The following is a 16,152-nucleotide window of genomic DNA, read 5'->3' as shown; positions in this document are numbered from 1 at the left end:
ATGATTAGCAAAATGAGACACAGAGGACATATATCAATGATTAGATAGTTTTGACCAGGTTATAGTTTAATAAGATTTAAAATGACAGTATAATAAACAATTGCACTTTAAAACATTTGAAAAATTAAAAAAGTACACAACAAATACCCCACAATTATACATCTTGTAGTTTTTATACATTACTATATGAACATAGAGGTTAATCATATATAACCTTGTCAAAAGAAATGGTATTTTGTGTTTGTATAAGTTACAAAAAATTGAGACAATATACTACATAGTGGTTTATTCGGTTCTTAAAACATTTTTGCAGTTTTAAACTCGGTAGTAGTGTTTTGGATTTATTTTTACAGATTTTCAGTACTTTATCAGAAATGGCTGCAACAAAGCTAAAGCAAAGTAAAACTTCACTTCATTGGTATTTAGTGCAAATCTTTGTTAATCATGAAATGTTACTGTTGCACATGTACACTTTAGAAATGTTTCCATCAAGTACTGTACATAATACAGTTTCCATTGTTACACTAGATACCTTTATGGTTGGAAAAAAACTCTGCTTTGAAGCTTTAGCTTAGGACCATCCTTAATGAAAGCTCTATCCTATGTGCTATAAATGGATTGTATTGGAAAATTGCATCCTTATGTCATGCACAATAGCACCTAATTTTGCTATGCTTTTCAGAATACCAGTATCTTTAATCCTGATTTACTTCACCTTCTCTGTATTTCTACCTGGCTCCCCCTCCCAATAAATAATTGTAAAGAGGGATTTCAGGCAGTTTACTTATCACATATGCATACTGCAGGCAAACAAACTTGGAAAAATATAAATTTAACTTTAGGATGCACTAATTCCAGGTGCTAGCAGAGCAAAAGGAATTACAGGCCCAATTCTTTCTTCGGATATTGAAGGCATTAAGGTGGGTGTTTTTCCCAAGCATTTTAGAGCAGCATTATCTCATTTCTGCTTAAAACATATTACTTATATTCCTGGTAAAGGTTACTTTAGAGATTTTGGTTTTAAATATGAAACTGAGCAAAACTGATGGCTTAAGACACCCAAGAAAGCCCATCTTGCTGCTGCACATGTACTCGCTCTAACACATCCATTGTGTTTGTGCTACTGTAACCATGATACTGAGCCCATTTTCTGTTGGGTGGGAAAGGCTGTACTTGCCAAGGATTTTGCTGAACTCCTTTTTGGTTCTGGGAACAGAGTGTACAACAGGTTTCATTCTGTTTCCTGTGTAAGTTTAAAATGCTGTTTCTCATGCTGCTTACAGCAGTTTGGCTAAAACACTTCCATGAAGCATATGTTGTATCATTCAATAATGATGTAATTTCATGAAAATGTCTCCCTTTATGATGTTGTAGGCTTAAAGGTTCCTTTGAGCCTTATGGTTGTAAGGAGACTTTCAAATTTTTTTAAAGTCTTCCTTCTAAAACAAACTCAGTTGATTTATTTAATAGGGTGACATTTTAAAATGTAGGCCTAGAGATTTCTGTGGGATGTTGAGGATAGTGACGTTTTTATTCCATTTATGGACTGTATCCTTTTTTTGTAAGAGGGAGGGGGTGGACATTTCTGTTTTAGTTACGTGAAGTAATAAAGTGTTCAACTGCCACACCAGATACCTGAGATGGGGTAAGTAAACTTCTTCCTGAAGTGTTCTGGCTATATTGGTCAAAGTACAGGAAGTTACCTGAACTGCCTGAAGTTGCATGTGGAGTAAAATCAGGAAGAATGCAGAGTTAAAACTCCTAAAACTCTCACTGACTTACCTCTCAGTTCTTAGTTAACTTCAGTTCTGCCAGTCCTACTCCTGTGGGAACTTCCTGAGACAAATGCTACAGGAATTTGCATTTGCACAGGAACAGTTTAATTCCAGTCAATTGATTTAAAGTTGTAATCCACAATCACTGTCTCTATGCAGCATAAATATGGCCAAGCACAAACAGTGATGCACTCAAATGACTAGAAGCAACACTGAATCCCTGACTTCTTTCTGAGAGCTTAATGCCATTTGTTTAAAAATTGTGGCTTTTAAAGTAAGATTGTTTTCTTCTTAGAAGTGAGGGCATATAGATGTAGTGTATTAATCCTATGATGAAAGAAATTACCTCAGCATTCGGATGGTACCATCACTTATCATTTGCATGTGGAACAGTGTATCCTGAAGCTCTGCCTTACGGAAAAAGCTTTAAAATAGCAGGCAGAACTGGCAGTTCATACAGTTTAACATGTTTAAATAAATTATGACTTAAGAGAAGGAAACATGCATCTTTCCTTAATTTCAACAATGAAGTTCTGAAAAAATTTCTGAGATCTCAGACATAGAGATCTAAAATTCCAGAACTGAATACCAACAGAATTTAAGAAGCGTCTGAAGTCTTATTCTGTTCTGGCCCTTATTATGATACCTGCTAAAATTTACATCCAGTCTCTGAGCCCTCTCTAAGTTTTTGAGAGAGTCTGGCTGTGAGATTTTTGCCATGACCTCCTTTAGCTATTTGTCAAAGCAATGGAATATATGACTTGAGTAGACTTTACAGTGAGCTAGAGTAAAACGGTAATCAGTTCAGTTTTCAGTCCTTCCAAGACATGCATTTTCAGTTTTGTCATGTAAAAAGCAGAATAAATAAAAGAAAGCAATTAATAGTCAGCAATAGAGATGTAACTTTACAGTTTACTTTATGATCTGTGGACAGTCACTCCAGGCTTTTGCTTTCCTCTTGGCTAATGCAAGCCAGGCTGGCTCTGTTGACACTGGGTTAGCATCAGGCGTAGAGAATCTCTTGGCCACCTCCTTTGTCACTGGGGTTGATGGAACAGAATCTGAAATTTCCACTTTTTTATGGGACAGGGAGAGGGAAAAAAATAAACCAACATTAGTTGAATCCTGAGCTTTGTTTCAGGATTCTAGAGATTTCACTTTTATGTGAAGATATTCTAACAGTAGATCTTAATTTCCAACACTTTCAGTTAAATTTTACTGTATCAGCAAAATAGTCAAGTTAGGAGGAGTTGATTTTCCTTTTTCAGAGGTGACTCTAGGTAATCTAACTCACAAAAATAGGGACAAAATTTTCAGTCTTTGTGATACCCAAAGGAAATATTTCCAATTTCCTACTCTTCCTCTTTCAATAAACTATTTTAATAACATCTGCGCCCTAGCAAACAATGGGAGATAATGCTAGGGATATTCTTCTCTTTGGTAATGCAGCAGCTGCATGCATGTAAACCAAATGTACTCAGTAGTATTCAGATTCCCTCTTCAGAGAAGAAGGTGATCCTATAGCTTCCTGCCTCAATTAACCCTGCCCAAGAGACTCTCCTGAAAAAGAAACCTGCTTTCCCCACTGGCTCTTTGCCACATTTCCTTCCAAGAAGTATAAGACAAACAGCTGTCTCCATAAGAAAATGTGTTTAATAAACAAATGATTTCTAAGAAGCAGCTTCACAGAGCAGAACCATGGAAGTATTGTAGAGGTCAAGTGGGAAAATAAATTCTGAGACAGTGAATTCCCTTGAAGGCAACCTGAAGAGAAATGAGTCCTATCTGAAACATTTGGAGTAACTCTAAAAATCTTAGTTAAAAAATAACTCCTCACTCATCTCCCTCACCCCCACTCTGCCCTTACACATTTTCTTTTTTAAGAGCAAATTTTTTTTGTTAAATGTTCAGATTCCCCATTACTTTTAGTTGCATTTCATTTTGAGGTTTTGAATTTGTATAAAGGCTTTAAAATTGTGTAGAAGCTTTAAAATTGCATGGCTACCAAAAGAAGTTCCGTTTTTCTTTTTAATGCATCTTTAATCATATATATTTATCTGCAAGTAAATGAACAGTAGCAGCAGCAATTTCTGTAGATGGACACTTTGAAAAGGTAATTATTTTAAGTACTATGGTAATTGATGCTATTTTAAAGGTCCCACACTCTTATCAGTTCCTGTTGTACGTGACACAACTGCAATTTTGAAATGCACCACCTTCAAGTTGGGTGTTTTTTTCAAGTTGGGTGTCCTCAGAGGAGGACTCTGAACACTTCCATTTTAAACATATCCTAGGCTGGTCTTCTGTCTTAAATGCTCTTCTAACTGTGGGAAGCCCAAATCAGTCTTACTATCACAAATACTTGTATACATGTGTAGTTGCTGCCTGAGTCCCAATATAGTCAGTAATCTCAGGGAAGTCCAGTCATTATTTCTCAAGGGCCAATAGACTTCGATGCTTTCACTTTAGGTATTTCAAGATTGGCAATTCTTCCTCAATTTCCTTCTGAACTGTCACTCTAGTGCAGACAGAATGACATTGGATAATTGGGGTTTGGGCCTTTGATCTAATTTGACGTCATCTATTGTGCTGGAGTTTGATTTCTGCTAGCACTGACCATGTACAGCATAACAACACCATGCTGAGTCTTTGGGGTAGGGCTGCAGTAGAGCCCCTTTAAAATTTCACAGAGAGTTCATGATGCAAAGCATGAACCTTTTGGGCAATTTATGTAAGATCTTAGAATGCTTTGGGTTTAAAAGGACCTTTAAAGGCCATTTGGCCAGCCCAAGGTGTTCCAAGTGAAGTTCTCAGGGACATCTGCTCTGGTGTGCAGCTGCAGTGTGAAGATGCAGCTGCTGAATCAACTGAATGTAGGCAGGTGTAGGGGTTTTTCAGTTTGGGACAGCCTGCAATGCAGGAGTAGCACTGGTTTAGCCTTTAACAATTCAGTTGAGTCACCTCATTGCTTTCAATAGTTGCATTTCACCATTCTTGGTGTAGAGTGGTACTGAATAGATGCAGCTGATACATGTATTTACTTTCAAAAATGCTTTTTACTAGCATAACTTTTAAAAAGGTTTCTTCAACACCTATCTACTCCAAGACCTTTTCCCTAGGACCGCTGTTAACTAGAGAAATATATGCAAGTCTGTATTTCAACAGTCACCTCATGCCACCTCAAATATTATTATGCCCTTTGGGGAAGTATTTATTTTCATTTGCCTGCCTTTTGAATATGGGGTAGTTTTAGCTTAACTGAAGTGACAGATAAAGCAGTAGGTTCTGGTTCCAAGCCACCATGCCAAATATTTGACTGTGAGGGAAAAATCCTAGATGCAAAGTAACACACTACCTTGAACTGAATTGATTATCCTTTGCATTTTTCAAATGAGAATACTTATTTCCAATATTGGGGGGTGAATATTTCTCCTTGACAAACTGGGAGGTGTGAGAACAGAATATGCTTCATTTCCTGCAGAAATATATTTTTACAAGTTGAATATCATTCCCTATCTGTGCTATCCCCAAACCTAAAGGCAAAACAGTACTGCAGTTGCAATTTACGGTAAATCAGATCCCTCTAATGTGCATTAGTCATGTTCCAAAAATACTGTTGGATATGGCTTGGGGAGACAGCCTAATTTAGTTAACTTGAACTGGGGCAATTCTAAGGAATTACAGCAGTGCAGCCTTAATAACATGGTGAGGACTGGTAAAAGTCTGTTAAAATGATGTATTTCCATCATAATGGCCAACACATGAGATGGGAATAAGTTGTGTTGTTCTATGGAATGCATTTGTAATTCTTACTGCAGTATATGAGGGAAAGGAAACCCTCTCATGCACTTTCTCAAAAACATGCAATACCATTTCTGAAGTTCCTTATTCCTAGAGTGAATCTCAATCTCTCAACTGTACCTGTCACAGAAGTTGGAAGGGTGTTCGACTTTTTTAGATGCTCCCTTCTTTCTAGTCTTGACACAGCAGTCTCAATTTTCTTCTCTCCTTCTTGAGTTGTAGATTTCTGCAGTGTGCTTGTTTTGCTGCTGCTACTTTTATTATCTGACTGATTACTTACAGCAGCCTAGAACAGAGAAGGAAAACTGCTAAATGAGAGTCTGTCATATAATGGGTACAAGTTAGAGATGACACACTTGATGCTTTCATTCATCACCTGTCCTTTCCGGCAAAGATTCACAACACTGATGCTTCTAAAATCAACAGTTATTAAAGACTCTAAAAAACCCACCACACGGTTTAATTTGTCATGTTGTCATTTCAGTCAAAATACTGAAGAGTTTGAGCCAGCCCTCCCCGTTAAATACAGCACTGAAACATAGTGTACATCTGTGGGCAGCTTCACACCCACTGCTGTTTTCTTCCATCAGTTGTCTATGTCTCAGGTTATGCATGCATCCATCAGAAATTAGGTTCTCATAACAAACAGCAAAATATATTTAGTTATCCACACACTCTGCCTTTTTGCCATCTTTGATACCTATATAGAAATCACTGTTTGTGCAGCTTCACTTTGGTACTGCAAGCAGAAATGCTCCCCTTACTAATAGCCATGGAGAGTAAAAAGCTATTTGGAGAACAGGAAAGAGGTGGTTGAATTCAGTGCCTGCTTTGGGTCTTTGGATGCATAATGATTGTTCATTTCTTTTGTTCATCTGTATTTTACCCAAATAGCACATGCTGCAATAAAAATAAATTCAGACTTACTAATATTCACCTATTTCCTTCACCTAAACATTAAAGGTTAACATCTGTAACAGTAAGCTCTGTAAGCTCAGACGTAAGCTCTGAAAGAACCACATTGCACACAATTTTTCTGTTCCATCCCCTGCACAGTAGTTCTGCTTATGATTGTCATTAACTACCACCTGATACCCTCAGAGTTTACACTAAAACTGCCAAACTATTGCACTGTATTTTCTCCTGGAGGTCTCAGTTTTGCAAGAGGGAACTCCAGACTTTCAGAATACTTTTTACTTGCTGTCATTTTAGCTTTTATGAAGTCTTACCAAACATAAAAAAAATATTCCCACATAACAACATTAGCTATAACAGTTATAATTATGGGCAGGTTTCCTAATGGGCAGGTTTCTAAAGATTGCTTACATTTTCTTTAGCCAGTTTCTCTGCTTGCTTTGCCTCTCTGGCTTGTCTTCTCTCTTCCCTCGTAGCTTGCTGCTCACGAAATCCCTTTTGCTTTTGCAGCGCTAATGTAATCCAAAGTGGTTGTGAAGTTTCCACTTTTTCCAACAATTTAGAGCCATCTACAGAGTGCCTGCTCTGAAGAACAGGCTTTTCTGAAAGAAAACATGACAAGAATTGATTGAGTAATGCACATCTCTTGTCTTGAGAAAGCCCCTACAACTACCTTGTGAAAATTCTGGAGCTAAGCCCGTTGAATGCCATGTCAGTCACAGACCTTTGCAGACAGCACGACAAATCCTGAAACAGATTTTATGCCTCAGGAATAAGACCTAATTCGACGCACTCACCCAGCTGTCCAAATTTATCCTTCTTTTTGTGTGTGAAAAAAAGAAATAAAAAGTCAGCAGTTCCACTGAGATACTGTTTTAGAAGTGTCCCGATGTTTGAAAAATTCAAGAATGAAAAAAATTGGGATTTCCCAATGAAATGCTGAATTTCTGCCTTGGTTTTTTGAGTGTCTTTACTCTGAAAGGGTAATTTTCCCTCTTGTACAAAATACCATTTCAGGATTCAGGGGCTTTCAACTCTCTTCTGAGGAGACATTATGGCTACTCTAATTGTTTTCATCACTGAAGACCGTCTCTGAAACACAGACTGCTGTGCCCAGCTGTATTGCTTAAATAAAGAATTTGCCCACAATAAGGGGACCTACATCTTAATATTTTTGAAGCTAGATAACATTTCCTTAAAAAGAGAAGCAACAGAATGTAGATTTTAAAAATTACACCATCTGCTCTGACGACACCATTATCCATGGACCACAGAGTCCGTCACTTGACTCACTAGAGGCAGAGGTAACATCTCTGCCAAGGAAAAACACACACACACACACTACTGTTACCTCCTTGAAATTAATTTTCTTAAGTAGTTGGCACTGGTCACACTGAATTTATGGGCTTCTGAATTAAATTGTGGGCATGGGAATTCACACTCATTGAGACAACCCTAAGCACAGTAACAGTCCTCCACAAGTAGTAACATGCCAGGTAAAAATTATAACTTAAGACTAAATGTCTTCCTCTGGACCTCCAGTATCTCATTTTGGAAATGTAGACAATAACTAAATTTGCTTTAAGAAATACATACCTTTCTTCAATGGCTCAGGCTTTTTGTCATTTTTTTCTCTCCATGGAATACTTAGAGATGGGAAAAATGACTTCTTTTCTTTGACTTCTTCCTCTTCATTTTTGTAGTCATTGGATGGTATGGGTTGGGCTGCATTTGCTCTGTCTTCCTTTCTCCAGCCACCTTCTGATTCAGCTTTAGCCACCCTTTGCCCCAGCATTTCAGATAGGTTTGATCTGTTCATTTTGGAGAGAGGAGATGATGGTGGGGTCTGGCTGGTGGGCTTTGGAGCTAAAGCAGGTTTCTGTGGGACCAGGGACTTGCATGCAGGTTTCTCATGAGCAGGTAGAGCACTCTGGCCAGTGGCTGGTGGGACCACAGGTGCTGAAAACTCCACCACAGTAACTGAAGACTCTTTTAAATTACCAGGGATGTTTGCTCTCCCAGTGCCTGGAGAGGTACTTTCTTGTGAAGTGAAAACAGAGGATTCTTTCTCTCCTTCTGTTGAGGTAAGTGGGTCAGGCACACCATCAAAACTGTCTCCTGCACTGTATCTTTTCTTTTTCTTTTGCTCTACCTGTTGATCATAATGAAAACGTAAAGAGTAGTTTGTCCTTCGTAACTTTATCCCAAAAGGAGAAACATTTTCTTCTCCATTTGGTGATGGTTTATCTGCTTTTTTTGTGCTGTTACTCTGCTGATTTTCCAGAGCATTGGGAAGTTCTGGCTGGGGTAATTCCTTCCCCGTAGAATGTGGAAAACTTGGAACAAGGAATGATGGAAGATCTTTTGCAAATTTACAGCCTTCAGTGTTGTCTGTCACTTCCCTATGAGTTTCCATTTTCTCTTTAAGCTTTTCAGCTAAATGATCCTTAAAAGTGGAAACCACATCCTCCTTCGAATCAGCAGATGAGCCAGTGGTTCTCCCCACAGCCACTGTTTCATTGCCTTTTGCCACATTTACACTCTCAGTATCTGAATTGGTTTTTGAAGCATCTGAAAATTTCTGCCATGCTGGTGTTATTGAGAACTTTGCATTGGCAGAGAGGGTTTTCCTCAAGTTGCCATGGGGAGCACCGCGTCCTCCTCGGGGTGTCCAGTCATCACTGTGCCTGCAGGCAGTTCCTCGGTCTCTCTCATTATATTTGTTGTTTTCTGCATTCTTTAGGATCCTGGAGCGGATAGAGGCCCACTCAGCCAGTACAGCCTGGTTGTTCAATGCCTCTTGTGCGTGTTTCATTTTACTGCTGCTGGGTTTGGGATCCTGTTTTTTTCTCTCGGGCTTCTCTGGAGAGGGAATATCCACAGTTTTCCTCTCTTCTGTTAAGCCAAGCAATGATTTGCAAGCCGTGTCCTTAATCTGGTTCAAGTTCACTGCTGTGCCACACAGCTGTGCTCCAGTAACCAAAATAGCTGTGTGGGGTACACACACAGATGATGGGAGGGAATGAGAGCCCTTACTGGTAGTGTGCACCCTGCAGTCTTTGACAGATGGAGAAGAGAGTCCTGCTCCTTTGATGGGCATAACAGGACTCAGATTTACTTTCTGAAATATGATCTGTTTATCTCCAGAAGACACTTGAAATGTGAAGGGTCTGGATGCCATTTGTCTTTCATCCACCTCTTGCCACCGAAGTTCTTCCCCTATGCGTTTTTGCTCCTGAGCCTCAACTTCTTTTTTCAGTTTCTGGGCTAGTATTTCTTCTGCTGTTTTAGTTCCTTTTTCTGGCTGTTTGACTTTTTGGAAACTTGATCCTTCTTGGAGCTTCTCCTCTGCTGGATGCCGAGCAGCCCCTCCAGCAGAACACAACTGATCTTTTTCCTGTGGCTGTTCCAAGGATTTTTCTTGTTTTGGCTGAAGATTTTGTCCTTCTGTGTCTACCTTCTGCTCATGTCCATTTTGTTCCTTTTGCTGCTTCAGTTCATCTTGTAGTACACAGTCTGAACTTTCCATGTGCATTTGTTTTGTGAGTTTGTGTTTCCTCTGCTCTTCCCGTTTCTTTTTCTTGTCTGTCACTTGCTGGGGTTGTTCCTTCTCTGTCTTTTCTTTCTCCTTCAAATGCTGTCTTTGTTCCTCCTGTTTCTTCTCTTGTTTGAGGCTCTCAGACTCTTTCTCCTGCTTTAGTTTTATTTCAGCTTCTTCAAGCTCTTTCTCTTCTAGTTCTTGTTGCTGTATTTCTTCCTTATTTTCTTTCTTGAGCTCTGTTTGTTCCTCCAGCCAGTTTCTTTCTTCATCCTTTTGACTCTCTTTTTCAGTCCCATGTTGCTTTAATTCTTTCGGTGCTAGTCTCTTCTGCTCCTCCAGCTCTTGTCTCTGTTTCTCCTCCAGATCCCTGTGCTTCTGCTCTTCCCATTCCTGATGCCTCTCCTCCTCCAGTTCCTGACGTCTCTGCTCTTCCTGTTCCCGGTGCTTCTGCTCCTCCAGCTCTTGTCTCTGTTGCTCTCTCTGTTCCTGGTTCTTCTCTTCCTCCTGCTTTAGTCTTTGCTGTTCCTCCCTTTGCTGGTGTTGCTGCCTGTCCAGCTCTCGTCTCTGATGCTCTTGCTGTTCCTTGAGCTTTTGTACTTCCAGCTCTTGTCTCTGTTGCTCCTCCTGTTCCTTGAGCTTCAGCTCCTCCAACTGTCGTCTCTGTTGTTTCTCCTGTTCTTTGAGTTTCTGCACCTCCAGCTCTTGCCTCTGTTGCTCTTCTTGTTCCTTGAGCTTCTGCTCCTCCAACTCTCGTCTCTGTTGTTCCTGCTGTTCCTTAATCTTCTGCTCGTCCAGCTTTTGTCTCTGTTGTTCCTCCTGTTCCTTGAGCTTCTGCATCTCCAGCTCTCGTCTCTGTTGTTCCTCCTGTTCCTTGAGCTTCTGCACCTCCAGCTCTTGTCCTTGTTCCTGCTGTTCCTTGAGCTTCTGCTCCTCCAGCTCTTGTCTCTGTTGTTCCTCCACTTCCCAGTGCCTCTTCTCCTCAAGGTTTTGTCTTTGTTGTTCCTCCAACTCCTTCTGCATCTGCTTGTCCAGCTCTTGCCTTTTTTCAGCCTTCATCAGTCTTCTTTCTTCTTTATGGCATGTTTGCTCTTCTATTTTCAATGTCTCTTCTTCAAGGAGGTATTGCCTCCTCTCTTCTTCACAGCGTCTTTTTTCCTGTTCTTTTCGCATCTCCTCAAGTTCTTGGCACCTTTTTTCTTCCATTTCTCTTTGTTCTTCCATTTCTACAATCTGTCTTATCTTTTCAGCTTCAATGATACCCAAGTGATCTTCAATTCTTTTTTCCTCTGCCAGCTGAAGCTGCTTCTGCTCATCTCTGTCCTGGATTAGCTTGTCAGCTGTGAAGCGTCCATTATAACCTGGGTATATGTCCTCATACAGCTGAGTTTCTAGGTCCTCTGGCTCAAATTCTGTTATTGTTAAACTTTGTGATCCCTAAAATTGGAGACAAGTTTGGAGTTACTGAACATTGCCTGTTGGCTTGTTATCCTTCACAGTGAACTAAGAGTTGCAAATGCAAAAAAACCCCAATTTAAACAGTGATTTAGATGAGCCAACATATCCCACCCCAAGTTATGGATTACATCATCATAGATCCCATGTCTCTCCCCTATTCCAATGATAGCCTTTAAAAGAAAGAAAACATCCCAAGAGTGACAGCAGTATAACAACAAATATTGAATCACTATTTGGTGTTCATTGGGACCTGCCATTTTAAATTTGCAGAAGCCCAAGGAACAGAGCATGAGTTTCATATGCCTATTCTTCTGCTACTTAGAACTCCATCCTTTAAGCCTGAAATAATTAATGCCTGCTTAGGGGCATTGTTTTGCCAGTTCTTTCATTTCAAATTTGATACTTGCAGAGACAGAGCTGTTGCCTGCAGAGAAAACCTCTGCAAAGCTAGCCAGGAAAGAACACTCCTCAGGGAAACACAATTTGCTTTCTTTTCACAAATCCTGAGCCAGGATATCTTCCTCATTAGCTGTGCTGAGACTCCAGTGCTATTGTAGGAACCGTGGGAACATGTACGGATAGCACAGCCAGAGCTTCCCAGGAATACTGCTCTGTTCTGCACCTGAAGAGTGCTTCCCTTTGGAAAACAGCTCAGCTAATGTCCTGTCCAGCTATCATTTGCTGAGCCACCGTTTGGCTCCAGTTAACCATTGTATAAACAAGAGGTTTAAATTTAATTTCTTCATTACAAAAGTGATACATGCAAGCACAGTGGTGCAGAAGAAAGGGAAGTGGCCTCTCCTGAGCCCTGTGTAGTTGAATACTCTTGTCCCATTTACAAGAACGAATAAGATGCTAGGATAAAAATCAAAACAGATGTGCAGTAAGTGCACAAAGTTACAACTTTATATTTCTCTCTATAGCTGTTGCAAGAGCTACATTGCTCAAGTCTTATTCCTTCTTATAAGGCAAAGCTATTACCCCTGTCAGAATCCATGCCCAATTGACAGAATCTGATTTTTTTCCCAACCAAATTTTGCACTATCTGATTGCCTATATCAGAGCAACATTAACAGAAGCACGTATCTTCAGGCCTTTATGACCTAAAGTTTTTACTAGAAAAACTAGAATCAGAAAACTCTCATAATGTAAAATTCTAGTGGAAGAACTTCAGAATTAATAAGTAGTTGCCTCAATTGGCAATATGAAAACTTCTTTGCATCTTCTCTCCAGCTAGAGTTTCAGGTAAATAACAGTGTTAATCAGATCTCTGCCTATAGATCCTGGTACACTCATTTATGGTTATTTTGTACCCAGTTTCAAAAGTAATCTCCCTCCTCTCACTGTTTGGCCAGTCATTTAATACCTTTGTCAATCTCTTGTGCTGTCTTGACATCCTCTGCTTTTTTGGCTTCACTGACAGTTTGTGCTTAGCTGCACTGTTGTCCAGACGAGCAAGAGCCTGAGGAACTGAATCCAAATTGATTGTTTCAATTGTGCCAGAACAGGAAAACTGCCTTTTTGGCCGAGCTGACTTCATAGGAGTGAGCTGTTTGTATCACAAACACAAGAAACCATTATTAAGCTATTTGTCCACTAAATAAATAAATAAATACATAAATAAATAAATTACACACACACACATGCATCTTTGCAGGTTTGAATTCAAAAGAATTATTAGAAGAAAAAATTAGAAACGTTGGCTTTCCATTACACAAATTACATACTTTGGACATAAAAGTTGCAGTTCTAATATTTTCCTATTTTCAGTACTGCATATTTTTATAATTTTCACATAAAAATTACTTAGATGATTCTATTGAAGTTTTTTCACAGTTTAATTCCACTCTGAACTTGTTGGGAATGGGAAAGGAGCAGGCAAGGTTTTAAGCAACATCAAACACTGGGACATTTTAAAGTTTGCTTACTGGGAAAAAAGATCTACATCTTTAAATAATTTAGATTTAGGCAGAAGCAAATCAGATTGACTTATCTAAGCTTCATAATAGAACAGCTACAGGGCTATACTCTCTGCATGGGAGATGACTGCAGCATTGGATTTCTGACTGGCACAGTGCCTGTGGAAAACCTTCCCTCCAGAGCCATGTGGAATTGTCCAAGACAGCTAAAAACAGCAAAATACTAAAGTAAGACAACATTGGCTTTGATGGGTGCTTTATTTCTTGTGCCCTTCAAATACTTGGGTTCAGAAAGTGCAAATATAAGCAAAGGGATTCAGTGAGACTCTTTTGGGGAATAAATAGTGGAACTGTATGTCTAGGCATGTAAGAATGAGCCTGTCATATGTCTCTTCCATAAGTCATCAAACTATCATCCCAAGACTTGCATTTGGCATAACACAAATGGAAAAAAAAGACAGAGAAAAGAAAGGGGGGGAAAACATCTTCTGTAAGGAAAGAAATCACATACATTGTTTTCAAGACAGCTCTGTAATCTTCTGAGGTTAAACATATGCTAATCAGGGAACCAATTACTTAAAAGCTGAGGGAACATTTTGCATATGCTTATTGAATTACATGCAGGCATAACAAAGTATTAGAAGTACTTATGAAAATTATGACTCCGTGATTAATACATCAAATAGAGGAATGCTGCAAGACTGGCAGAGACTGGGTTCTGCTGTTCCCTGCAATCAGCTCTTAAGATTTCTCAGTCTTAGTTATTGCTAGCTCCAAAAGTGCACAGCATTCACAAAATATTGGATGATCAGTCAAACAATGTATGAAAACAGAAACTGTCAGGCTTCTAATATCTAAAATTAGAATGTAACTCAGTGCAAACCAAGTACAAAAGTTTTTTTACCTTTTCTTCCATTTCATATCCTGTTCCAAGAAAATTCATTTTTCTCAAGAAATCTGGAGTGTCAGCAGACTAGAAAAGATTACCACAAACAAGTAATAAAATGGAAAAGATCAATTAATTATGATTCAAAGGACTTGTGAAATCATGCATGTTAGGATAGGATTTTTCCATCTTTCCTATCCTTTCAGGACTGATGGATAAGCAATTCTTGTTCCTACATGCTCTGAGCTTGGCTTCACTGCTCCTTGAATCACTGCACTACAAAAAGCAAAACACTCAGGCTTCCTTAACAAGATAATCAGTTTCCAAAACAAAAGAAAGAGCACCGCTTTGTCGGATTTTGATCAGGTCTTAATGATTTTATTTTCTCCTAAATTACATATAAGGAAAAAGGATACTAGCCTGTTCAGGCATTACCTGTGCTGCAAGGAGTTTCAACTCCATGTCCTTGATGACTCTTTTTAGAGAGCCAACAGCTCCCCAGAAGCATGGAAGCCTGGAGAACCAGGACTCTAGCTACTGTCCCTCTCCAAGCCATCATGGTGAGGAATTTTCAAGGCAAAGGCCTTGAAGCAGCATTCATCACAGCCAGAAATATTGGTGTGTTTACTATCACAGTATTACTTCACAACCTGATGTGTGCTGGGATCCCATTACACCGCGTGGTTGTTAATATCAAGGCTAAAAGTTCAGCTTCACAACTACAGGTTAAATTAAACCCAGAACTCTTGCTACCAATCCACGTTACTCGTTGGGAAAATCAGAAGTCACAGAGCACCACAGGAAATCTGTACAAAGTAGAGCAGATCTATGTGGTCCAGGTCACCAATTTTTGACAGGAGCCACCCCATCCCCCAAGACCTATGCAGATACACATGCCAAGGAGTTACAAGGCCAGCAGATGAGACAAGAGCAGAAAGCATGGAAGCTGCCATGCACCAGAATTCTCTGATAACACAGGTAATTAGTAGTGTGCAGAATCAAAAGGAAAGTACCGTGTGCTCTGGCTGACACTATCCATGGAAAATTGTTTTGTTTGTGTCTACAAACTGCCTCTGAGCAGGGATAGATGCTCCTTCAGTATTTGGAGGAAGAATTGTGCAAGGGATGTTAATTTTGTTTTCAAAACTTGATATTTTCAAGAGTAGCTGGTAAGAATTGAATTTCTCCCTCTGTGTTACATAAAAACACTCTAGCAGGTTTTAGTGCTTGAACTATTGTGTCCTTTGAGCTGGAAGTCACCAGGTGACACTAGGGTTTCCTGCAGGACCCAGGAAGAAGGCTGTCTGCAGACAATCTGTGTTTATCTCAAACACAGACTCTCCCAGCACCAGTGTAGAGACAGTGCATTGTCAAAACCTGTCCACAGTCCCACTACACACTTTGTGCTCTGAGGCACAGGGGATGCTCTTGATTCACCTTACCTGATCACACCAGAGGGAGTACTTGCTAGGCAAAAAAAAAATATACCTTAATTTGGTTTAATTTTTATCTTTCCAGATCACAAAGGGAGATATGTCAGTGTGCAGGTCCTACCCAAATGCCTGACTCCCTGGCAGATTGAGCCACAGCCATGAAAGAAGTGGTCACAGAGGACCTGTTGTCCATTAAAGACTGATGAAGAATTTGGGCCAGCTCAGCCACAAATGTCCCTTCAGCGTGTTTGGCTGAACACAGGCATGGGTTGCACAGGGCCCTTGCTGCCTTGGCCTTTCACATAGCCAGCACAAGTGTGAGTGACATGAGTGCAGGCTCATGCCCTGGTGCCCCAGGATCCTGAAGGCCATGTGTACGTCCTGGGTGCTGGATGCCTTCCCCAAGGGTTCCCAGGCACAAAGCCAG

The 16,152-nt window shown here is 39.9% G+C and overlaps 1 protein-coding gene across 7 annotated transcripts in view; it reads right to left on the bottom strand.

Annotated features, from left to right (window-relative positions):
- Positions 1-45: 45 nt before the first annotated feature.
- Positions 46-16,152, bottom strand: part of CRACD (capping protein inhibiting regulator of actin dynamics) — a 129,885-nt gene continuing 113,778 nt past the window's right edge. For all 7 annotated transcript variants that reach the window (XM_064710427.1, XM_064710425.1, XM_064710426.1 and 4 more), the window contains 6 exons: positions 14,311-14,379; positions 12,854-13,036; positions 8,088-11,466; positions 6,903-7,093; positions 5,697-5,862; positions 46-2,848 (listed from right to left, as the gene is read on the bottom strand). In XM_064710427.1, the coding sequence (XP_064566497.1) occupies positions 2,688-2,848; positions 5,697-5,862; positions 6,903-7,093; positions 8,088-11,466; positions 12,854-13,036; positions 14,311-14,379 (4,149 nt within the window). In that variant the 3' untranslated portion in view covers positions 46-2,687. The remainder of the gene's footprint in view (positions 2,849-5,696; positions 5,863-6,902; positions 7,094-8,087; positions 11,467-12,853; positions 13,037-14,310; positions 14,380-16,152) is intronic.

The sequence above is a fragment of the Zonotrichia leucophrys genome, chromosome 4 (genome assembly GCF_028769735.1).
Source record: "Zonotrichia leucophrys gambelii isolate GWCS_2022_RI chromosome 4, RI_Zleu_2.0, whole genome shotgun sequence".
NCBI classification, from domain to species: Eukaryota; Metazoa; Chordata; class Aves; order Passeriformes; family Passerellidae; genus Zonotrichia; species Zonotrichia leucophrys.
Note: the sequence above shows the minus strand (reverse complement) of the source record. Positions and strands in the feature narration are given on the sequence as shown.